This window comes from Schistocerca serialis, chromosome 7, assembly GCF_023864345.2.
Source record: "Schistocerca serialis cubense isolate TAMUIC-IGC-003099 chromosome 7, iqSchSeri2.2, whole genome shotgun sequence".
In the NCBI taxonomy this organism is placed as follows: Eukaryota; Metazoa; Arthropoda; class Insecta; order Orthoptera; family Acrididae; genus Schistocerca; species Schistocerca serialis.
In genome coordinates, this window is record NC_064644.1 from 95,022,093 (window position 1) to 95,048,765 (window position 26,673).

At 39.5% G+C, this 26,673-nt stretch overlaps 1 protein-coding gene across 1 annotated transcript in view; it reads right to left on the reverse strand.

Annotated features, from left to right (window-relative positions):
- Positions 1 to 26,673, reverse strand: part of LOC126412344 (small conductance calcium-activated potassium channel protein-like) — a 233,803-nt gene that overhangs the window by 29,728 nt on the left and 177,402 nt on the right. The window contains exons 4-5 of the mRNA XM_050081896.1: positions 15,920 to 16,030; positions 8,936 to 9,063 (exon numbers count right to left, since the gene is read on the reverse strand). Of these exons, the coding sequence (XP_049937853.1) occupies positions 8,936 to 9,063; positions 15,920 to 16,030 (239 nt within the window). The remainder of the gene's footprint in view (positions 1 to 8,935; positions 9,064 to 15,919; positions 16,031 to 26,673) is intronic.

Genomic DNA, 26,673 nt, shown 5'->3' on the forward strand with positions numbered 1-26,673 from the left:
TGTCCAAATATAAGGATTACAACTTACAAACTACAGAATTGTAGTAGTATGGAAAAACAAAATTGCCTGTTTACATTATAGTTATAAGAACCCCTACTTCAAGGTATTGTTATATTTACAACATGTGGATAAAATACTGTGCTTTTCAGAGTTTCAAGAAATAGTAAGGGAAATCTTGTAAAAATGCACACCACATTGACGAAAACTAGGGTCATATACGAAATTATCTATATCGTCTAATATCTGTACAGCCACTACTAGAGAACATTTCATGTTGGAAACATGACTAACCAGCTATCTATCGAAATGAAGGAGTAATGGCAGACTTTGATTGCCACAAATTCATCTACACACCTGATGAACATGTAGCATATCACAACACCAATGAATTCAAATGTTGCTTGAATGCCTACATCATTTGGATACTTTCAGTGAATGTTTCATTTTTGCTATAAACCTGCAAGAGTGAACACAATTTTCTATGCTACAAGTGTGACTATACTGCAACCAAGGTGCATGAGTGTTTGTTTAAATTTTATGTAACATGTGATATTGTATTGGCTGACTACCATGCAAAGCTCCATGGGATAGGAAAGAGTGCAGGTATTTCAAGTGATTAGGTATTTAACATTCTACAAAAACTATGGGACATGAGAAAAGTGGGTGCAAGAAAATGATGGTAGAATTGTGTGATGTTTTTGCAGCAGAGTTTTGACAGTTTCAACTGAAATGCAATATTTTAAAAAAAACATAATGTAATTGGATAGCTAAAAAATTAGTCACCAAACACTGGCATGAGACTCTTTTGGAGCCAGTGGCTTCTTCTTCTGGCACAAGGACTGAAAGAGAAGGAAAAGAGGCAAAGGAAAAGGACTGGTGAGGTTTAGGAAATAGGGAGAGTTCGGAAAAGTCATCCAGAACCTTGGGTCAAGGGAGACTCATCAGACGGGATGATAAGGAAAGACATTGTTGGGAACTGCACTGGACAATATTTGAAAACTTCAGGTAATAAGAGCAGAAAACTGAGTACATTGTTTGTGGCAGAGGAAGGAGGAGGGGGGGGGGGGTAAGGGGGAATCAACAGGTCAGATAATGAAAGACTCAAATAACTAAAAGGGAGTTAAGAAACGAGCAGCTACTGTGAAGAAATGCTGAGACCAAAGGACTTAGTATAAATTAAGGCCAGGTGGGTGGCAAAAACCAAAGACATGTTGTAACACCAGTTTCCTCCTGTGGAGTTTTGAGAAACTGGTGTCTGGGGGAAGAATCAAGATGGCATGTGTGGTGAAACAGGCACTGACGTCCCAACTGTCATGTTGTAGAGCATGCTCTGCAGCAGGACATTGTGTACTGCCATACACATCCTCTGCCTATGCCCATTCATCCTAACCGATAACTTTGTGATAGTCATGCCAATGTAAAAGTCTGAAAAGTGTTTACATAGCTAGTATATAACATGGGTCATATCGCAAGTGGCTCTTCTCCATTTGATAATATATGTTTTGCTAGTTACAGTGCTGGTATAGGTGGGGGGTAGGAGAGTGCATGCAGCAAGTCTTACTGTGGGGATGGTCACATGGGTAGAAACCATAGGGTAGGGAAATGGGTGCAGAAGGAGAAAAGAGTCTGACAAGGATATCGTAGAGACTTGGGGGGCAATGAAAAGCTATTCTAGTTGGACCAGGATAATACTGAGTGACAAGAGGTGTACTCCTAAGCTTTATTTTGGAAGTATCAGCAGTACCAGATCTGGGTGTGATGGTGTGAAAATCTGCCTTTGAACTAGGCAGGTGGGGTAATCGCATCCAGTGAAGGCTGAGGCGAGAATGATATTGCTTTAAAGAGTCTGCATCCAAACAAATATGTCTTCCTTGAATGCCAAGACTGTACGGGAGGCGACATTTGACGTGGAAATTATGGAAACTGTCAAAATTTAAGTATGGTGTTTGTTAGTAGGTTTACTGCAAACAGAAGTCTGCTATCAAAACTATGGCCCCACATTCTGCTTTTTGAAATCTGCTTATCCCTGGCAGTTACTCCCAAAGACCTAATAATGAAAGTTCATGTTTCTGGATGCAATCCTACTCTATGCCTGTCCCTTTTGTAGTTTCAAATACCGCAATCTCTTGCATGTACCTGGCTAATCTGTGACCTGTATGCCTCATCTGCCAACTTCCGCTCCAGCATACTCTTCTCCTTCTTCTACATCCTGCAGTAATCTACCCCTCATGTTTCCTTGATGGTATTGTCTACCAAGCCAACTTCTAACTGCAACAATATGCCAGCCTTCACCTCAAAAAGCTATTCCACCTTCTCCTAAACTACCTCAACAATGGTGTTTCACTTTCTGTCCCTCTGTGGCTCCCTAAACAGCCACAACATAGAAACCGAGCTTGGACAAGCTTCTTAAATCCCCCAGTCTTCAGCTCTGTCACCCACAGCAGTGATAGCTCATTATCACAAGAACCTGTCACAACAGTACAGTGTTCTCCACCTCTCATCTAAGGCCCTCTCCCCTCCTGAAATATCTGTATTACACAAACATCTCACTTTCAGCTCTAAACCTGCATTTAATCATGTTTTTTTGATGAAGGACCTACTTTCCTTAACACATAATTTCAACTGCAAAAATCACTTTGAAACCCAATCCCAAAATCTTTCCAACAACAAAACTGACATTGAACCCTGACTTACACAGTTCCCACCATGAAGATCAACTTAATCCAACCCACTACCTTAAAGTCATTGCTTACAAGTCTTCCCAACATTGTTCCACAACCATTTCTCAGGACCCTACGACAAGACCCTAACCTATGCTCTGCAGAACTCCAGGCTCTTCATTCCCTAAAAACTGATTACTCCATAATTATCCTCCCAGCAGATAAGGGCTCTACCACTGTGATACTTGACCAATTGGAGTATGTAAGTGAAGGTCTATGCCAGCTGTCTGACACCTCTACATACGGCATCTGCCATGAAGATCCCATCCATGTGACACAAACTAACCTGCAGCCCCTCCTTAAAACCTCGAGCCCCTCACAAGGACTAATACCTCAACCCATAGAACTTCTTTCTCCATGAAAACCAGGCACCTCAATATTTTACCTTCTTCCTAAGATCCACAAATCCAATTACGCTGGCAGTCCCATTGTTTCTGGCTTCAGAGCACCCACTGAATGAATATCTGCCTTTATTGATTAACACCTGCAACATCTAGCGCAAAGAATTCCCCCCTATATTAAAGACACCAACCATTTCCTGGATCATCTGGAATCCGTGTCTGTCCCACTCCCACCACACACCTTGCTTCTCACCATTGATGCCACCTCCCTCTATACCAGCATCCACCCATCTACATCGTTGATCTGCTGCTGAACATTTCCTCAGTCAGTGCCTACCTGATTCCATACCTATGATGTCCTTCCTGCTCATCTTGGTCAACTTTGCACTTACCAACAACTACTTTACCTTTGAAGGCCAGACATACAGACAGACCAGGGGCATGACCATGGAACCAGGATGGCGCTTTGCAATGCCAACCTTCTCGTGCATCACTTGGAGGGGGCTTTCCTGGGATCCAAAACCTTCAGCTTCTGGTTTGGTTTAGATACATTGATGACATGTTTGCCTTATGAGCTCACGGGGAGCTGTCATTTTAAAATTTTTGGAGTGTCTAAATACTTTTATCTAGTTAAATTTCATATGATCCTATTCTGAATGCCATGCCACTTTCATGATGTTGACCTCATCCTCAATGATGGTCAGCTAGACAATTCTGTTCACACTAAACAAACTAACAAATAGCAAGTACTTATATTTTGACAGTTTCCATCCTTTCCATGTCAAATGTTGCCTCCCATACTGCCTTGGCATTTGAGGCAAACATATATCTTCAGATGCAGACTCTTTACAGTAATACACCATCATTCTGACCTCAGACTTCACTGGATGTAATTACTCCACCAGCTTAGTTCAAAAGCAGATTTCCTAGGACATCACATTCAATCCTGGCACTGCTGATACTTTCAAGAAAAAACTTAGGAGTATATCTCTTCTCACTCACTGATCTTGAACATATTAATCAGTTACTTGGACAAGGCTATGACTTCCTAAAATCATGACCTGAAATGAGGTCCATTCTGTCCAACATTTTGTCCACCAAACCCCAAATAGCTTTTGTCATCTTTCCAATCTCTGCAGTATGCTTGTAAGACCCTTTGTTCCTTCTGCACCCATTACCTACCCTTTGCCTGCTACCCGTGTGATTGTCCCCACTGTAAGACTTGCCTGTGCACCCTCCAACCACCTGTATCAGTCCTGTAAATGGCCCTGCCAAAGGGAGAGCCACCAGTGTAACAACCCATGTCATAATAGCTGTTATATAAACACTGTTCAATGTTTTTCACTGGCATGACTACCACCAAGTTATCTGTTAGGATGAATGAGCAGAGGCAGAGGGTTCAACTGGGAACATGTAATATCCTGCTGCAGAGTATGCTCTACAACATTCGTCATGACCTCAGTGCCTGTTTTGCCACACATGCTGTCTAGAGTCTTCCCCCAAACACCAGTTTCTCAGAACTCCCCAGATGGGAACTGGCATTACATGTTCTTGGTTCTTGCCACCCATTTGGTCTTAATTTATGTTAAATTCTTTGGTCTCAGAATTTCTTAACAATAACTCTTCATTTCTTCACACCCTTTTAGTTTTCTGTATCTTTCATTTTCTATCCACACCCCCACCTCTGCCACAAACAATGCTCTTAGCTTTCTGCACTAATTAATTCATGCACATTGTTTTGGCACTAAACCTATCTTGTGTATTACACTATCTTCCACTTTTAAGTTCTCAGGTTTTCAAATCTCATCCAGTGCAGTCCCCAACAATCGGTCTTTCCTTCTCATCCCATTCGGGAAGTCTCCCCTGAACCAGGCAACTTTTCTGTACTCTCCCTATTTCCTGAACCTCACTACTCCTCTTCTTTCACCCCTCTTCCTTCTCCTTCAACCCTATGGCCAGAAGGAGCCACTGACTCCGAAAACTTGCAAATTTAAATGCCTTTGTATTTTTGTTCTCCTGTTGCCACCTGATGAGTACATTTTTATCTAGCTATTTAAATTAATATATTTTAAGGCATTTTATCATAATAATTGAGATGTCAATAGATTTATTTAAAGCAGAGAAAAAGTAAGATTATAACAATAGATTTCCTTTTATGGGCTATTTCCAAAGAAGGGAAAAAATTCATTCAGCAGAAATAGCCATGGTGATAATGTTTTAGTTTTTTATGTTTGTGCGGTGTTCATTTAACTGGAAACATGAAAGATAAACAGTGCATTTCATAGTATGTTCCATTTTTATGATAAGAATCACAAGGGATTAATAAGAAGTATCACTTGATAAATAGTAAGCTTTTTCTTTCTTTTTTATTTTTTTCTTCTTTAGGGCCAGCACTATAATATATGTCTGATAATGACATGATTATTAGAATAGATGCACCAAATAGCTGCTTATAATAATTAATCTTTATTTAAGACAGACTGTTTTGGCCTTTATGGCCATTGTCAAGTACATCTAGATTTTCTTTCACAAGGACAGTACCTTTGGCATATCCATAAAATTCTGTTTGTCTACACTGTTTACTGGTTCTAACGAAATATGGCAGAACATGAAGAAAGTTGAACGATAAGCTGTGTCACTTTAATATATATATTTTTTAGTGAACATGAGCATATGAGAAAACAAATTAAATTCAAGTGAATGTATAAGAAAGAGGTATTATGTCTCATGAAAATGTTTGTTACTAATAATACAAGTACTTTTCTTCAAAGAGGAATCAAATAAATTAAATTTTTATATCAATCAGTGGTACGAGAAAACACTTACAGAAGTTATGGAAATATGCAAGCTTTTGGAGTCAGTGGCTCCTCCTCCTGGCAGAAAGATTGAAGGGAAAAGAAGACGGATGAAGTAAAGGGCTTGTGAAGTTCAGGCCATGGCAAGATTTACACAGACGTTGCCCATAACCCCAGGTCAGGGTAGACTTAGTGAACAAGATGAGAAGGAGAGACTGATTGTTGGGGATTGCATCAGATGAGGTATGAAAACCTGAGAGCTTAAAGGTGAAACATATCGTACAAGGCTGGTACAGGAAGTGGTATGAGGAACCATGGGGCAAATCTTACAGCAAGGATGGTCACATTTTTATGAGCAATAGGGGAGGGAAATGGGTGCAGAAGAATTATGGCATTTGACTAGGATATTGTAGAGAATGGGGGATGATGAAAAGCTATTCTAGGTGTGACAGGCAAAATGTCAGACAGAATGGACCTTATTTAGGGGCAAGATTTTAGAAAGTCATAGCCTTGTCAAAGTACCTGATTAATACTTATGAGGCCAGGATAGTCCTCAGTGACAAGAGGCGTACTCCGAAGGTGGTTTTAGGAGTGATCAGCAGTACCAGGATTGGATGTGGTAGCTCGGGAAATTTGCTTTTGATCTAGATTGGTGAGGTAATTACCTACAGTGAAGGTTGAGGTGGGAATAGTGGTGTACTGTTATAAAGACGGTGCATTTGAACATATATGTTTGCCTAAAACGCCAAGGCTATATGTCAGGGAACATTTGGTGTGGAAAGGATGGGAACTGTAAAAATGCAAGTACTGTTGTTTGTTTGTAGACTTAACATGAACAGAAGCATGTAGCTGATCCTCAGTGAAGATGAGATAACATGAAAGAGAGTGGCATGGGGTTCAGTGTAAGACCATGTGAAATTTAACTGGATGAATGCATCTAGACACTCCAAAAATTTTAACAAGTCAGCCTCATCATGAGTCCATATGGCAAAGATGTCATCAGTGTATCTAAACCAAACCAGGGGCTGAAGGATTATGTATCCCAGGAAAGCTTCTCCAAGCTTCTCACGAAAAAGTTGGCATAGGAAGGAGCCATCTTTCTTCGCATGGCTGTGCCCCTGACCTATTTGTACACCACCCTTTAAAGGTAAAGTAATTTTTCATAAGTATAAGGTAAGCAGGAAGGACATCATAGGCTTGGAATCAGATGGGTGCTGGTTGAGGTAATGTTCAGCAACAGACAGATCTTGTACATGGGATTTGATTGTATGGATGGGAGTGGCATCAAATGGTGATGGGAAATGGTGTGTGATGGGAGTGGGACAGGTACAGATTTCAGACAATCTATGAAATGGTTGGTGTTGTTAATATACAAGTAGAGTCTTTGTACTATTGATTGCTAGTGTTGTTCAAGCAAGACAGTTATATGTTCAGTTGTGGTTTGAAGTCAGTAATTATCAGTGATTGGGTTTGTGATGTTTATTCACCTGAAAGCTTAGCAACATTTTGTTTATGTGTCTATCAATGCTTCAACTATGTGGTCAGCATTATCTGTACTCCTTCCATTATTTACATTTAACAATGGGCTTTCAATACTTGAAAAGTCAATAATTTTTTAAAAGGTTTTTCATTTTATGATGTGGAAATTAGTGTGACATTAGTGTTTCAATCTGCTTACTCTTCTGCACAAAGTTATATGTTGATGACAGTATCACTCTCAACACTTCATTAGTTGATTACAAATGTAGTAATTAACACAACTATTGCAAAGTACTACTACCCTTTCACCAAAAAATATGGGATAATGGAACACATTGTCTTGTGTGTTTGTTCCAGTAGCACAGAATAGTTCACATCCAGATATTGGGTTCTTGTTCAAATCATTACCTACTCTGTCCCATCAAAACAACCTAGGTGCTAGTAAAAAGCATTAAGAAACACTCTTTAAAACCAACCAAAATAGGCAGTTGGCATATTAGAAAATAAAATCAAGGAAAGAGCAAGAAGTAGTCAGTCTGATAACAGTAAAAAATTTGTGTGTAGTCTAATCTTTACCAAGAGAAGTCATCATATAACTGGAAGATAATGCTACAGTATCACTTCAGAGGAAATAACCATATGTGCAAGATTATTTATCTTTTTTTCTCCCCTCAATAAGCCTAAAGAATTGTATTTCTTGGTAGTTACAAAGCTGTGCTATTGCAATTTGTTAACTGTTACTATGTGTCATAATGAATCTTTCACTCTGCTGCAGAATGTACATGCTATAACTTAATACTGATCAAGTATGTGGCACAAATATGAGTAACAGGGAATATTGAATGTATACAAAGCCCTGCATAAATGTTCACAGGGTTTTTTTTTGTTTATGGGAGAATGTCCCAAAAATACTGAAAAACCTCAACTGGCAGAAACCTGAAGATAGAGGTCAATGATCCCACTAAAACCTACTTACAAAGTTTTGAGAAAAATAAATAACCAAAAAATCTAGAAATACACCACATCCCCCTATATATTGATCCTGCAGGGACTGTGTAGACAAGATCAGACCAACTGTAAGATGCACAGAGGCTTTTAAGCACTCTTTCTTCCTGTACTCTACACAAGAATGGAATGTAGTACAGTGGGAACTCATTCTGCTACACACTTCACTGTGCTTTGTATACGAGCTATTCAGATATGTGATAACTCTGTCAACAATAACATTACCTAATCAAGGCAATATTCTGAGTTTGTGACCAGATCTGATACCTGGTTTTATCAGCCAGGAAGTTTGACTTACTATGACCTCCTACAGAACATTTTTAATCGCCATATATACCATGTATGTAATAAGATATAGGCTACATTGTATGTGCACCAAACAACCAATAAAAATAAGATTGTAAAAAGTTAGCAATCTTTTAAGATCAGTACATTTCATTTCATTGCTTAGCATGAGATTACCAGCACACTTTGTATTCTTTTCATCAAGTCTAATATAGTACAACTTATTAAATTAAACATAAAAGTTCTTGGCTTTGTTTTCCAGAATTCTGTGGCCTATGCTTTTCTAATTATTTTCAGAACAGTTACTTACGCATAAATGGCAAGGAGGAACTTTCGCTGGTGCGTGCGTACACGTCCTGGGTTGACTCGTTTTACTAGCCTCGTATGCTTGTAAATGAGCCACGTTTCTCTCAGCACATTTGCTGCTGCATTTTTCAGCTGCAAAAGTAAAATATGACAATAATAACTGAACAGTTTCCACCTAATATTCAATACAGATAAGAGCACAATAAACACATAACCCTTTGAAAATCTCTATGACTCCTCCCCCCCCCCCCCCCCCCCCCATCCTCCATGTCACTTGTCACAGAGTGTGGTGCTGTCCTGTCAGTGACTTTTGTCTCCATTATATACATCTGCTAATACTTCTATTACATTACATGGTGACAAAAAATTAGGAGATCACTTTTAATGGGTAAATAATGACAAAAGCTTATCAATCATCATCATGGTGTGAAACTGTGAGAGAGATGAAATATGGGCAAAGGTAGTAAATAGGTAAGGTCACAACAGTATGACAATAGACTTTTAATAGGTTTTGTTGGATGTCACAACCAGGTTCAGTTACAGGAGTGAGATAAAAATGACCCTTATCTGTAACGGGTTCTCACTCACTTTCCAGGTACAAAAAAGGTCACACAAAAAGTAACTACAAACAAATTGTTTATAAAAAACATAAGGTGTAGTTTGTTTGCAATCACTTTAACAAATAACTCTAATGCTAGCGGTGACTGATAACCCATAGTTGCAAAGTCTAGCAGCAAGACACATCTTCATCTATATGGCTCTGAAAGAATGTTAAAGTTCAAAGAATGTCCACTTCATAGCACTCATAAAAGAGCCTAGTGGATGTCAATCAAGACCATATGGGGATGTCTAGATGCTAAATGCTTACACACATTGCCCTGAATTAAGTGAGTAATTAAAAGCAGCAATATAAGAGGATTTTGTTGCTATTTCATCTGTGGTGAGCTACAAATTAATAATAAAAAAAATCCATGTATGACTTCAAACTGTAGGACAGTAACAGCCATTTCTTAACTGATGTTAGGTATAAAAATTACTTTTGTATATAAACAATATTTTGTGTTTCTTGCTTTATTTGGTTTGTCCTTCAAAAATCAATAATTTGATGTTCATAAATGGCATAGGGATCAGCTCAGCAAGTGAAATTATGGGAAAGCTATTTAGTTGTCTACAGTCACATCAATAAGACTGAAAGCTTCTTTGAAGTAGATTCACAGCAGATGAGAGCAGCAGAACTGGTCCTCCAAAGAATAGGGGATTGGGCTATAAACTGATTACCCATACCCGGAGAAAGTCTCATTATGAAAGCTCAATGGAATACAGCCAGACAGACCCCAAGGAAAAAGTAACAAGGAATATGACATTTAGATCATGGAATGTATGGACATTACATAGAATTGGAGCCCTTGGAAGCTTGATTGGACTAGTGAAAACACACATGGTGGACATCGTGGCCTTGCAAGAGATAAGATGGACTGGACAGAGTACTGTCCAGAATCAGCAGAGTGCTATGTACTACATTGGCCACAATAGTGAACACACATTTTGGTGAGGTTTATAGTCAATCAAAGCACTGAACAACTACTGATAGGATTTAAAGTAATAAGTCCAAGGATGTATTGTATGCAAATAAAGGGGAAATTCTTTAACTACAGTCTCTTAAATGCACATGCCCCTACTGTGGAGAAGACAGCAGAAGAGAAGGAGACTGTTTATGAGGAACTGGAGCAAGCTTATCAACAGTGTCCAATAAATTATATAAAAATGGTGGTAGGAGATATGAATACCAAGGTGAGGCAGAAATGGGTCTTCTCCCCCACCACTGGTAAATACAGCCTCCATAAAGAGGGTACTAACAATTGACTCCACCCCATAAATTTTGCAGCAGCACTTAACATGGCAATTTGTAGCACATGGTTTCAGCACAATAATACACACACAATTGTCATCAGACAAAAATACTAAAAACCAAACTGATCATATATTAATAGATTCCAGGCATGGATCTGATGTGAGGTGCTAATAAAGGCTCTGATCATTACCTCCTCATAGTAAAAATTAGAGGGAGAAATTCAAAAGCACATAAAGTTAAAGGAGAAAGACAAAATAAGTACTGGGTGGCCCAAAAAGGATGGTCGGATTTGAACTGCGTAGTACCATTGAAAGGTGAGGAGGGGGGACCACTGCCGGCCGTCTGCAAGTCGGCCATTACACCCAGTTTGCCACGAGATGGCGCAGTGGACGGTCGAGCATCGTGTTTTTGCTGTGGAACAGTTTTTCAGAAATGATGAATCGTTTATTACTGTGCAACGATTGTTTCGACAACGTTTTGGTGTAGCGCGTGATGGACCCATTCCAGATCGCAGATCCATATCACGTTGGGTGGCTGCATTCCGGACAACAGGGTCTGTCAAAAGTGGTAAATCTACAGGGCGTACACGTACGGCAGTTACTCCACAGAACATTGATGATGTTAGAGCGTCAGTGCTGCAAAGCCCGCGTCGTTCCACTAGGCGTCATGCTCAAACTTTAGGCCTCAGCCGTAGTTCGTTGCAGCGTATTTTAAGCCGTGAGTTACAGTTTCACCCATACAAAATTATGATCATGCAAAAGCTGTATGATCGTGATTTTGAGCAGCGAAGACGATTTTGTGAATCAATGCTTGACATTTTGTACTCTAATAATGATGTTGTGCTTCTTATGTCAGATGAAGCCCATTTCCATTTAGACGGCTATGTCAATAAACAAAACTGCAGGTATTGGGCAGCAGATAATCCCAGAGAATTGCACCAAAAGCCTCTTCATAGTGCTAAGGTAACAGTCTGGTGTGGAATTTCAAGATTGGGGATTGTTGGTCCTTATTTTTTTGAGGAGAACAACGCTATAGTCACAGTGAACTCGAAACGTTACGTTAACATGCTACGTAGCTTTTTGGTGCCGAAACTGCGAAAGTTACATGTAAATCGAGATCGAATTTGGTTTCAACAGGACGGGGCCACGGCCCACACAGCCAATGACTCCATGTGTGTTTTAAGGCGGATGTTCCCCCACCACATCATCTCGCGTTTTGGAGATGTCCACTGGCCCGCGAGATCACCTGACCTCTCAGCCTGTGATTTTTTTCTTTGGGGATACCTAAAGTCAAAAGTCTACGTAAAGAAGCCCCGAAACTTAATTGATCTGAAGGAGGCAATCAGTGCGGAAATTATGGCAATTAAAGAAGAAACAGTAGTGAAAGTGATGGAAAATTTCGAGGAAAGACTTGTGGAATGCATCACCGAGGAAGGACACCATCTTCCGGAAGTCATTTTCTGTACATGATTTTTTGTGGTTAGTTCTTGTAATTGGGTGCCTGGGAGCATTTAGTTACGTAATTGAATAAAATTAATTTGTAAAACTGATGGAGTTATAGTTATTTAAAATGTGACCATCCTTTTTGGGCCACCCTGTATATCATCTCAAAACTTAAGGACCAGTGGAAGGATGAACACCCTGCTATTAATTTAGAAAATAAATTCACAGGAATCCTGCAGAACTATACTTATAACATAAATGAACAGTGGAATAAAATCAGAAATGAAATACAGGCTGCTGCAGAGGAAGTGACTGGTATGGGACAATAGACCAGAAGGAATTAATGGTATGATGAGCATGAGGAGCCAAAAAACACAAAGAACGAAGCGTGTAAAGAGATGCAGTCCAGAAAAACAAGAATGATAGGGGATGACTATGGAGAAAAGAGCTGTGTAGGTAAGTGGATTCTGAAAGGAAATAAGATAAACTTTTTTGAAAGATAGTTGTGAGACACTGAATCACTGAATAATGCTAATGGAAGCATGAAATTTCCCAGAAAGGTCAATGGCCTTACAAAAGAATTTAAAAAAAACTATAAAATGCAGAGGAAAAAATGGTGAACAAGTAGCATCACAGAAGAAGGAGTGTTACATCTTTGGGCAGAGTACTTCAAGGAATAATTATACTCAGAGAATGTCAAAGCATGGGAACTAACCGGAAACCAACATGTGAAAGAGGAGGACAATGGGATGCTCTCGATGCAAGACATTTGGATAACAATAAAGAAACTAGCCAACAATGTCACCTGGCAATGACAACCTGTCAGCTGAACTTATTAAGTGTGGTGGAGAACATCTAGTTAGATGCATGTATGCCATTATCTCAGATATATGGACACAAAAGGTCAACCCAGATGTTTGGAATATTGGCATAATATGTGATATACATAAGAAAGGGGGCATCGTGGAGTTACATTACTGAACAGCACATATAAAATATTCTCCTCCCTGCTTTGTCCTCTTGTAAACCTTTTGCAAAAAAAGCAATTGAGAGATATCAGGCAGGCTTTAGATCTGGTAACTCAACTATTGATCAAATATCCACACTGTGGCAGATACTGGAAAAAGCAAGGGAATACATTATACAAACACATTATATATTAAACTTCCTGGCAAATTAAAACTGTGTGCCAGACTGAGACTCGAACTCGGGACCTTCGCCTTTCGCGGGCAAGTGCTCTACCAAGAATTATATATTTGTTATATATTTGTTGCTTTTAAAGCAGCATATGATACCATAAAAAGAAGTGAGTTTATTGAAGCCATGAAGAACTGACATACCATGAAATTTAATACATGTCACAAGTTGAAGCTAACTGTGGACTGAGGCAAGAGGATGTACTCTGATGTATGCTTTTTAACACTGCGCTGGAGAAGGTAATAAGAATAGCTCAAACCACACACAATATAAAATAGAATGGTGCTGGTTCTGGTGTAGACAATATTATTTTGAACTTCACAGATTATATAAAGACCTTGAAATCATAAAGTTCATTAAAATAAACCACCTGTAATGGGTCACAAATGATTTTCACGTGGAACTTGAGAACCTAACAAAAATAGCCTTACTGGAAAAGCCAGTGGGACAAAGAAGCGGGAAAAGACCAAGACTTCGATACTTGGATGGCATACAAGAAGATTTAAAAGTTTTTGGTGTCAGAGGACGGAGGCGCAAGACGTTAGACAGAGATGAATGGAATTATGTCCTAGACCAGGCTAAGGACCAACAAGAACTGCAGAGCCAAAAACAATAACTTTCATTTTCAAGGACAGAAAAGTCAAACAGAAAAGAACTAATAAAATTGTTCATAAAAAACATAAGGTGCAGCTGTTTGCAATAACTTTAGGAAATCATTGTAATGCTAGCTGTTATTGATAACCCTTAGTTGCAATGTTAGCAGCATGACACATCTTCATCTATGTGGCTTTGTAAGAATGTTGAACTTCAAAGAATGTCCACTGCATATCTCTCATACAACAGTCTAGTGGACTTGAACCAAGATTGTCTGGAGGTGTCCAGATGCCGAATGTCTATACACACAGCCCTGGAATAAGTGAGAAATTAAAAGAAGCAGTATGAGAGGATTTTGTTGCTATTACATCTGTGGAGAGCTACAAAATCATAAAAAATGTCCATGTATGACTTCATATTGTAGGGACAGTAACAACTACTTCTTAAATGTTATATATAAAAATTATGGAAAGAAAGTTGTATCATACATGATATGTTGTACATAAAGGATATTTTATGCCTCTTGCTTTATTTGGTTTCTCCTTCGAAGATCTGTAAGTTGAGGGTTGTAAACAGCATAGGAATGAGCTCAGCACATGAAATTATAGAAAAGCTATTTAGCTGTCTATAGTCACATCAACAAGACAAAGCTTTTTTGAGCTAGAGAACAAGTTCGTATGTGCCCATACACACATGTAGAGCTATATTGTGTTGGCTGAGTACACTGTGCTGGGTTGCAGTTTTCTGTGGTTTGAATGGGGTCGGTGTTGTGTTGGATGGACTGGGCAAGGGGAGAAAGGAGGCAGGGAGTGGGAGCAGGGGTTGGTGAGGGTGGCTGATGCCTAGGAGCGAGACGGCATGTGTGTGGAATGGGAATGCAACATGGGCACAGATACCGACATGGGCAAGTTTGTGCAGCACTCAATAATGATAATGTGGAGTACTGGCATGGAAGGGGGATGACACAACAGAGAAAGGAGTGCAGTGTGAGTGAATATGGGGTCTGAGGCAGAGTAGAGGCATGTGAGGGGCAGGGGGAAGGGGCTAGCAAATATTGATGCCAGGAGCATTACAGGAACAGAAGATGAGTTTTAAATCCAAGTACCCTCTATGTACTTCAGAGAAGCTGGTTTTAGGGATGGAAGCAGCCCCTTCAGTCACTGGCTGGTCAACTCTGCTCTTGGCCACAGCTTGCAGTAGCCTTTCACTCAGTTGAACAGCTGACAGATGATCATGTCCACATAAAATGCTCTGCAGAAATAAAAACAGAGCTGACATGACTGTTTCCAAAGATGGCTTTGCCTCTGATGCGACAGGATAATCCTATTGTGGGACTTGAGTAGGGTGTGCTGCGAGGTGAGTGCATCAGACAGGTCTTGGACTGGGTCTTTGATAGGGATTCATGTAGATCGTTGACCCTAGTCAAGCTGCAGGGGAGAGAGAGGAGAGAGAGAGAGAGAGAGAGAGAGAGAGAGAGAGAGAGAGAGAGAGAGATTGTTTGTTTGTTTTTAGCTACATTTGAAAGTTTTGTCTGTAATCAAAGAATGTTAATGTAGAAAATTGTGCTTAATCATTTCATGTAAAATGATACCAAAATATTTCATGAAATGAAGATATATCAAAAGAGATAAGTGATAAAATATACAAAGAAAAAGTATCAAGTGATAGCTGAGTGAAAATAGATTTTTGGAAAATAATTAGATCTGAATTCCTACTACACTGGAAATGAATAAAACTTTCTTCTTTCAACCATCTTGCATTTTTTTTTAAAGCCACTGACTAATGAAAAGAATGGAGTAACAATGATAAGAAATGGAACTGTTACTAAATGATGACTTCTAAGTTCAACAAACACTTTCAGACACTTGTCAACAGTAGCTTTTAACTTTGGATTCACACTTACCCTTTTTGTCAGTTGCGTGTCCATCATAAAATTATGGACATGCTTTTCTGCCCTAGTTAATTCCAGTTTCCTGGACACCACTGCCACAAGAAGCGCAGTGCAGCCTGCTCCCTAGAACAAAGTTAATTGTGTAACTACAACAAATCTTTCCTCCACAGAAGCTGTAATTTGTTTGGATGATAATGACAAACTCCGACAAAAATAAATGCAACATTTTCCGTAGTGGTATGAACATAAAAATATATGATGAAAAGTAACTGTACAGTCTATTAATCACTTTTGTCCCATATTCTGTATTAGTTTACTGATACAGAGTTATATGGCTAAATAGCATCTGACATTTTGCTCAAACAACACTCACAAAAATAGGGAACAACTAAAATGTGATTCATAAAAAAAGTAGTACTAAGCAGTAACCAAAATTATAATAAGAAAATGTTGTGAACCTGTAGCAGCTGTTTCTTGATCTATGTGTTTAGGCTTCTGTGAAATAAAATAAAAGCTATGAAAGAAAGGCTAATATGTGACTGACTTGCAGCACTTCATTTCAGGCTACAGAAGTGCTTAGCACTTTCACCACCCCAAAGAGGCATTAGTGGAGGGAGGAAATATGAATCACAATGAAAAGTCACAAGCAACACAAGATATAAAGGAGTCAAAACTGCAGTGATATGAAACTAATAGATTTCTATCAAAAGTAACAATACGAGAGAAGGAAAGTTGCTACTCACCATATAGCGGAGATGCTGAGCCGCGATATGCACAATAAAGAGATTCACACAATCATAGCTTTCGGCCATTAATGCCTTTGTCAGCAGTAGATACATGCACACACACACTCACGCAAGCCCAACTTGCACACACATCTGCAGTCTCAGAGAGCTGAAACTACACTGCCAAGCTCTCTGAGACTGCAGATGTGTGTGCAAGTTGTGCTTGCGTGAGTGCGTGAGTGTGTGTGTGCGTGTGTGTATGTGTGTCTACTGCTGACAAAGGCCTTAATGGCTGAAAGCTATGATTGTGTGAATCTTTTTATCGTGGCTATCGCGGCTCAGTATCTCCGCTATATGGTGAGTAGCAGCTTTCCTTCTCTCGTATTGTTACATTCCGTCCTGGATTTTCCATTGTTAGATTTCTATCAAAAGGAGCTTTTAATTTCAAAAATTATGAACTTTTGATGGAAATAAGAGATCCAAAATTCGGATTAATACTAGCAAATTTTAGATAGTAAAAGGTCAAAGACAAGATATAAATATGCAGTAAATGGAATAAACAGTATATGTAAGATAAAACTGGCAGATAAAGAAAGAAAAGAATGAAATGAAAGTGTGTAATATGTGTGAGAAATATATAATTGGAAGGGGGAGATGGGGGAGGCATGTGAGAAAAGAATGCAGTGGATGATAAAGAAGAGACAGCAATTTATACACAGATTTCCCAGAAATTTTGTGGCAATTTTCCAGGAGAGATGGGTCACATCATAAAAACTGAGAATTGCACAGCAATCCATGGCTACAAACATTGTCTAATGCTTCTAGGTGGTGCTCTATGTGAGTGTATTGGAGGGGGTTGCTGCTATGTGGTGTTGTACATGAGAGCCAACATATGAGGAGCATGTAACAATATATGAACAGTGAGCTTGCAGACATGTACTTCATGTATGGAATAGCTGTGTACAATGGATGAACCGCTGAATGCATTTATTGAGAACACTTCCAGGCAGACATCAGCTACATCACAGTTTCTTTGTGTGTCTGCATCAAAATTTGTATTAGTATGTGTCTTTAAGCAGTGGCAGGGTTATTGAGGGCAGGCCACAATCAGGGCATGGAGTCGTTATGGAAGAAAGTGTGTTGGATTCCATAGAGGCTAATCCAAGCACCGGCAAATGTACTGTTGCCTCAGACTTGAGTCTGTTTCATTGCAGTGTCCAGCATGTTTTGAGCACTTAGTCCTTACACACCTTTCATTGCACCCAAGGGACTACCTGCTCATGTGAGTTTCACACAGTGGTTTCTGCAACAAAGTGGCCAAGAAGCACATTTCTTAGCTTATGTGTTGTTAACCGATGTGGCTACATACACTAGGGATGACATATTCAATAGCTAAAATGAGCATTTGTGGGCACCGGAAATCTGCCACAGTGTTTGGCGCCACGTGGCACAACAATGCTTCTCAGTGCGAGTTTGGTCAGCGACTGCTTAGTTGGGCTGTACCTTTTACCATCTTGCTTGACCGCTGTGGATTATCAGCTTTCTGGAACAAGTTCTTCCCAGCTTGCTTGGAGATGTTCCAGCAAATACAAGACATAGCTTGTGGTTCCAACATGATGGAGTGCCTGCTCATTTTGGTTTGGCTTTTCATGAACAGGCTATTCCTGCATTGATTGGGTGTGGTGGTCTGGTTCCCTTGTCCCTATGCTCACTGGATTTATTGAGCCTTGATTTCTTTCTGTTGGGAGCCATAAAATACCTTATGTATCACAATCCTGTGGAGCCTGAAATGCATCTCGTCACAAGTATCATTTGCACAGCAGCTAAAACCAAAGAAACTCCTGGTGTGTTTGAGTTGTCAGGCAGCCAACCCTCTATCGGTGTCAGGCATGTGTGTCATCTGATAGCGCAAGCTTTGAGCATCTGTTATAACATTAGAGCTGTATTCATGTTGTATGCCATGTGTACTAATTATACTCAATAAACGAATCACTCTCTTGTTTCCTTTCTGATCTTTGACTTCTGTTACAACTTACTCCTGGTATTTGCAGCCTTTTCTCAATCCTTACGATGTGATCCACCTCCCTTACAAGTCTGTGGCAACATTTCTGGGACCCCTGTATAAGGATTATGTAGGCCAATTATGGGCTGAAAACATACTTTGTTTCTCTAGACCTTGAAGATGCCACTATAGAAAAAGATATTAATTTCTTTGGTAGCAGAATGACTGCATAGGTCTTTACAATTGGGTTTCACAATTTGTTCAGAAGATGATGGTGGATATTGCTCACATACACTACTTGCCTATGATCGTTAGTCTTACTGACAGATTGGTAGAAGCCATATCAATATTGGCTGCTGAACAGAACTTATCTACAAAAGAGCATATAATATGCATTTAGAGTGCCCATACAATAGTTTTTGTAAGGTGTGGGGAGTGGGGGGGGCAGGCTGCTGGTTGCGAGGCCTAAGGGTATGGAGTATTTTTAATATTTTTGAAGATAAATGGTAACTTGTAAGTAGCGATAAAAAAAGTAAAAAAGTTCCAGTTCTGCTCCTGTTAAAAACCTGCGCAATACTGACTTAAAATAAAAACATCTGACTACACTTTATTTTTTTTCCTTTCCCTCAAAGCTACCCCTTGCCCCAAGTACATGTGCACTTGATATGAATCCTATCACAGTTGGATCCTCATTTTATCATAACATATTACAGGGTTTGGGACTTAAATAGATGATGAAATTTTTGTAGGGTGGGTACTCACATTGGTGTCAGCAGGTGCACAAAAGTCACCGAGCCTGAAAGTTATCTTACAGAGTTAGATGAATGAAAGAAACCTCGTTTCAGTTATTTGGCAGTATTTTAGGAATAGTGGGTCGAATCTGATCATTTGAATTAATACATTCACAGTACAGAATAGAAGCTGATTAAGAAGCCATGTTATAAGGGGAATATTTAATCAGTGTTTGAGTATTACATTAATGAAGTTGCAGTCATCAATTGTAGCTTGAAAGATGTCTGAATATCTGCAGAATGTAAAATGATTTGAGATTTGCAGTGACACTGATGAATTGTTTCTTTTATCGATCTGCTATAAAATACTTGGCTGCAAGGAAGTAAATTGAAGTAGAGAAGTTATCCACCTGGAGTAGGAGGTGGTGGGAGGATGTATGGGACAGGCCTTGCGTCTAGGTCTATTACAGGAATATGAGTCATGAGGAAAGGCATTGGGAGAAGGAATTGTGTAGGGATAGATGATGATATTGTGTAGATTCAGTGACCAATGGAATACCACTAAGGGAGGAGTGGGAAGGATAGTGGGTAGGACATTCCTTATTTCAGGGCATGATGAGAGAATGGTGGAGAATGTGATTCAGTTGCTCCAGTCATGGGTGGTACTGAGTCATGAGGAGAATGCTCCTCTGTGGCCACACGGTGGGACTTTGGGAGGTGATGGGTGACTGGAGAGATAAGGCAATGGGTGACTGGAGGGATAAGGCACGGGATATCTGCTTTTTTACAAGGTTTGGAGGGTAATTATGGTCTGTAGAGGACTCAGTGAGACCCTCGGTGTGTTTTGAGAGGGACTGCTCGTCACTACAGATGTGATGGCCATGGATGGCTAGGCTGTATGGAAGGTAAGGAAAGGCTGGTAGCTGTCAAAGTGGAGGTATTGCTGGTGGTTGGTAGGTTTGATATGGATAGAGGTACTGATGTAGCCATCTTTAAGGTGGGGGTTGTGAGGTAATGGGCGAGTTGTGGTGCCCTGGAAATATTCTAAGTTCGGAGTTGGCATGGCCAGGCGGGGGCCTCTCGGCAGGCCGCAGCCCGGCAGAAACAACGTGGTGCCAAACGTTAGCTGAGCTTGAGGGGTAGGCCCAGTGTGTGGTCCAGCCGCATGGCTGGGAATTCCATGGTGATGCTGTGTCGATGAAGGAAACATGCCAAGAGTGCCAAAGATGGTGGACTTTGTGAAACTATCATGGCAGGCATTTCACAGTTCATATAAAAATTAACAGTAGCCAGATGAATCATGATACCTCAAAAAGAAACATACATTACCATTATTTGCGTGATGATTCTGATGGCAAAACCAGATTTTCAATATCTTTATTAGTTTAAAATTTAGTAACACCCAGCAACAAATTTCCAAAATCTAAACGGTCCATCTGATTTTGTCGTTCGATGTGCATTTAGAAAGCTATTAGTGTAAACCTAAATTCGTGTAAGTTACAGGCATGTAACTTGAATACTACATGAGTTGTTGGTGGTCAAAGTGGCCGATTACTATCGATTGCATCGGACCATAAGTGACATGCAAAAACGGTAGCATCATGCTTATAAATATCTGTTTTTGTCTATGTCTTTGTCTATATCCAATATATACTACACATGAAGAAATTGGTTAAATATTTACTGTGTTTTAGAAAGCACAGAGACATTAGGCTACTGGCCTACCTTCAGTTCTATTCCTTGCAAGTTATTTACATGCAAATCCAGCATTTCGAAAGTGTTTCAAAACATTTGTGAGTGTGTGTTGGCTTGGAGATATGACGGCAGTGCTATCACCAATCACAGCGCACATTACTAAGGGAGGCGACTACTGAAGTGAATGGAGAGGCAGTTCTGAGCAGTGTGGTGCAAGAGACAGTCCAGGAAAGACTTGGAGAGTGTGGAGCGGTTTGCACGTGATCACGGGAGATATAAATTCTTTTGAGTGCCGACTTGTGAACGTGTGAGATTTCTGTGGTTTCTACAGTGAAGATGTAATATGCATTTAGAAGTGAATATCTCGTGAGGTATGTTGTTGTTCATGACTAATTATGAGGAGTAGGAATCTATTGTTTCCATAATCATGATTTAAAGTCATTAAGATAGTACCTGCAGATTTTATTTAATTGCAATCTTTCATTTATAAATGTCTATATTACATTCAAAATTTGCAATTGCCGAGTGATAGGAACCTTTGACCATTTGATTCATATGTATATTCATATTGTGTACTGTAGACTGAGCAGTATTTGGCTTGTAATGCAGCAACTACATATCCCAGCCCCTAGACAACAAAACCAGCCAAAACTTTTAATATTTCAACTCTGAGTCTGAGGGCACGTAGTTGAGGGCCACCACAACACCACCTCACATCCTTTCATTATTATTTTGAAAGCCTGCAATTGGGAGCTCGTCCAGGATTTGTGCCCTGCAAAGTGGTAATTCCTTTGCTCTCTGTTATTCAGCGTACTATGTGAAGCGTAAAAACCTTTGCAAAACCAGTAGAGATTTCTGTAGAGTGAACCTCTCACAAAACACGGTGTGAGATCGGCTTTTTTCCGCAAGTAGATTTGTGAAGATAGTGAAACTACGCAGTAATTTTCACAATTAACACATGCTATCGGTAGAGGTCCTAATCTATCACGTTAAAGGCAGTTTGTGTGAGGGCGCAGAGTCTAAATAAGTTGACTACAGGGAACAGTAGTGGTTAGATGATTGGAACACACAGTAACGGGCGGCAGCTACAACTACACCATTTATCTAGTGGTGGACACAGATCAACAGCTGTACGCCAGCAGCTTCTTTGAGTACTCCAGGGCAGTCTTCAATGTCAATTTCCACTACAACCGACGGCATCACCATGGCAGAGGCAACCATTTCAGATCAGATAAGTACATGAGCAAATAATGAAATAGTGTTTAACTCTGAAGTTCAAGCTCCATTTATAGATCTCGCGAATATAAAACAGTCACCTAGTATGTGTAATTCTGAAAACAGAAGTGAGCCGGTTAGTCCAAAATCAGAGCATGAAACTGTAACTAGTAGGAATTCAGGCAAGGGGGAATGAATGTGGCAGAGATATGATATCTCAGCAAATGCAAATGATCCAGGGATTGGGAAATAATATGAATACAATGGCAAGTAATATCAGTACAATTCAAACAGTTACAGATACAATTTGGACTGATATGGGTACAATGCGAACTGAAATAGGTTCTGTTGTGAAAGGGGAAGTTGAAAAACTGATGGGTAACCTTGAAAAAGCAACTGATGATAAATTAAAATGTGCGCCGAGTAGATATGGGGAAAATTACAGACAAAGTTGTAATAATAAAATCTAAAATCGAATCAGTGGAAAAAGATCTTGGGGAAAAAATGGATAAGATACAGAGGGGCAAGGTAAGCGACTGTATAAAAGTGCAAGATGCTCATAAAAGCGATTTAAGTTTAGCAATTAGTGACATTGCCAATCATGTAGGTGAGGGGGAGAAAGAAGTGGGCAAAATTAAAGACAAAATAGAGTCCAGAATCACTAGTGAAAATGAATTTAAAAAACAAATGCAACAGACAAAAAGTGATTTGAATTCGTTAGCATCCCAACAGGTCATGCCGGTTATAAGTATCCCTTGGGCAAATACCAGATCTGTCAAATATTACACAGATGATGGAAGATATCACCCAGTAAATTTCTTGGCTGCATGCAGAGACGCTTTTGTTCACGACATGTCAAATGAAGCAAAAATAAAATATGTTAAACAGCATTTGGAGGGAGACGCACAGTCTTGGGCAAACATGCAAATTGTACGAAGAGTTCGAAAAGTGTTTTTTCAATAAATTTTGGAGTGAGGCAAAACAAATCCAAAATTAATTCTTAAATTGGTTGAGTTACATGTATGGTAATGGGATGATGAGAGATTTTTGCATGGATGAACTTGGCAAACTTATGTGAGTGAAAAATCCGTTGGGGGTTTTAACAGAAACCACCACATTAAAAAGGTGATTACTCGAAGATTTGCAGTGGGATCTTGTTGATAGTCCATGTGATTCCTTGGACAATTTTCTAGAATTTGTAGAAAAATTAGTGAGGGCTTTGAAGTTCAAACGTCAGAGCAAACCGGGTGGTAGTTATCAAAATGGGAATCCAAATAATCACCACCAAAATAATCATGAGAGAAATCAAAGGAATTCTCAAGGAGATAGTAGCTGGAATGAGCAGAATGGTTGGGAAATGAACAGGAGTGATAATGCCCATGAACGGGATCCAAGTAAAGAATGCAGATTTGACAGGGGAAATTCATGCGAAGTGCAATCGCATAACAACCAGTCGGGAAACTGATGTTTACCACATCTCAGGACTGAGGATGGTGATCTGAACTGGCAATGAAAAGGACTGGAGATAATGGTAATGGTAGAAATGTTGATAGGTTTGGAGAAATGCAATAAATATGTAATATGGAATATGTTAAAGAGGAAGGCTATATAGGTGGATCTTTCAATAAAAGCAGGTGCAAACGGCGGAAGCAGAGATTTGTGAGAGATTTAAGTAAAAGTAATGGGAATAAATCTGCGGGGAATGATGTAAGTTATGGATGTGTAATGAATGAGTGTGTGAATGGTGATGAATGGAAAGATTCGATGATTCAAAAAGAAGTTAAAAAGGAGATGAATTTTGTGAAAGCAAATTGTGTGGAGAGTTCTGAAGAGGTATCAGCAAATAGTAGCAATTGCAGTAAGGAAGGTGTCGTAGTAGCAAGTATTTGTGAACTAGCGAAAAGTGTCGATGTTAGTGAAGGCGGCTTAGCACTGATCTCGCCATCAGTTGAAATTAAAAATGCATCCGTGGAGGTAGATGATTTCTGCTTAAAGGAACAGAGTAATAGTAATTCATGTAATGATGTAAAAGCTACTGGTATTGATACTTTGGAGGAAGAAATTTACGTGTTTCTAGTCACGAATGAAGGTGAAACGAAATGTATTGATGAATGTGTGGATCTAAAACGTTTGTAACAGTATGAATGTGAGAATGTATGTAAAGTAGGGTCGGGGGTTAATGTGTGTAGAAATGGCAGTGTGTGCTGATTTTTGTGCGATCACAGCAGAATGTAGCAAGTCAGGAAGTTCAAAAATTGTATGACAAGGTAGCAGCAATTTGTGTAACGTAGCGGTGAAGGATAAAGTTGTGTATGATTCATGTGAAGTTGACTTGTTGACAGAGGAAAGTAAGGTTTCTGATGTGCATTTATGTTGTGATTTAAATGGTGTATCAACAAATAAAGTTGCTGAGACGAATATTTATGGTGCTGATGGCTTAGGCATAGATGTTTTATTTCAGGAAGATAAAGTGTTAACAGTGAATTAATGTGTAATTTTGTTGAAGCTGCAAGTGTTGATATTTTGGAGGGGAAAAACAGTAAAGTTGTGCATGCTGTGGGTAGTAAATCGGCGAAATGTGTGGAAGAACTAACAGAAAACTTAGAGAGGGCTGAAGTAAATAGTGTGGATGGGTACAGTTTGTGTGATGAAGTTCATACAAATTGGTATATGAAGGAGGAGTGTGATTCTAATGAGACTGATTGGCATTGGTACAGTAGAATGTTATGGTCATTGCTACCGCATCTGTGGAAAAATGAGAAGTCTAAAATTGCTAAGGGTATATAGAGAAAGGGCAGAAATGAAAAGCTGTTCTAATCTGTAATTAGTGGTAGTAATTTTGGAGGAATAATTTATGTGTTTATTTGGGGATCCATTAGTAATTTGTTAGTTTATTGTGGCACTGTACGTGTGCAAAAGGGGGAAGTTTAGGCTCTGAGGGTGCATGGAGGTCAGTGGCCTCGTGGATTTAAGTAAAACATGTATTGATTTATGCTTTGTATAAGAGTGTGGCAAAGAATTTAGTGGTCAATTTGAAGTGTATTACAATTGTAATTGTATGTGCATGCAATTTTTGGTGCATGGAGGTAGGAAGGATTTATCAAAGTGAATTAAATAGAACTCATGGGGATTTGAGCTTACTGTGATTCAGTCATTTGCCTTGTGACTTTGTTCCTAAAGTATCATTTTCTGCTGGAGGAAATCCTTAGCGAGGATCCTGGCTGGTTTTGGGAAATGGTTTGTTGAGGGGTTGCTACTTTTGGTTTTTGTTGTAAGATAGATTTGTCATGACAAACAGGAGAGCTCGGAATTCAGAGGCAGGCATGATTTCTGTGAGGCGCTTGGTCAAAAGACTGATGTGAGTTTATCAACGCTTTGTGCTAAAATCCATGTGAATGTGTGTAGTGTGACAGAAAAATTAGTGCAAGCAAGTGCCTTAGTGCTGAGTGGCACAGGAAGAGCTTACGAAATCGCACATAAGCGAAAGTTCATTTAAAAATTTCATTTCTTGTCCAAAAAATAAAATTGTTTACACATAACTGAAATGCAGGTATTTATTTAAGATGCAGTTTCATTCATAATTTGTGTTAGTTTAAGTTTATTTCGAAATTCATGCTGCTCCTACACCACTACAAAAATCTCGTAAACACTATTGGCCTGGCGTTTTAATCACTGGATTCTGTTCTTTGAAATTTGTTTTATATGTACTTGTATGAAGTGAAGTGTGCTACTTCTGATCATTCTGACTAGCTAGAATGTTAATAAGTGGAAATGTGTGAGGTAACGGGCGAGTTGTGGTGCCCTGGAAATATTCTAAGTTAGGAGTTGGTTTGGCTGGGTGGGGGCCTCTCGGCGGGCCGCGGCCTGGCAGCAACCACGTGGTGTCAAATGTTAGCTGAGCATGAGGAGTAGCCCCAGCACATGGTCCAGCCATGTGGCAAGGAATTCCATGGTGATGCTGTGTCAATGAAGGAGACACACCGAGAGTGCCAAAGATGGCGGTCTTCGTGAAACCATCATGGCAGGCATTTTATAGTTCATATAGAAATTAATAGTAGCCAGATGAATCATGATGCCTCAAAAAGAAAAATGTACATTACCATTATTTGCACGACGATTCTGGATGGTGTAACCAGATTTTCAATATCTTTATTAGTTTAAAATTTAATATCAGACTGTAAATTATACAAATAACACCCAGCAACGAATTTCCAAAAACTAAACCTAAATTCGTATAAGTTACAGGCATGTAACTTGAATAGTGCATGACTTATTGGAGGTCAAAGTGGCCGATTACTATCGATTGCGTCAGGCCATAAGTACTCCACAGTGACACGAAAAAACGGTAGCAGCATGCTTATAAATGTATGTATTCATCTATGTCTTTGTCTATATCTG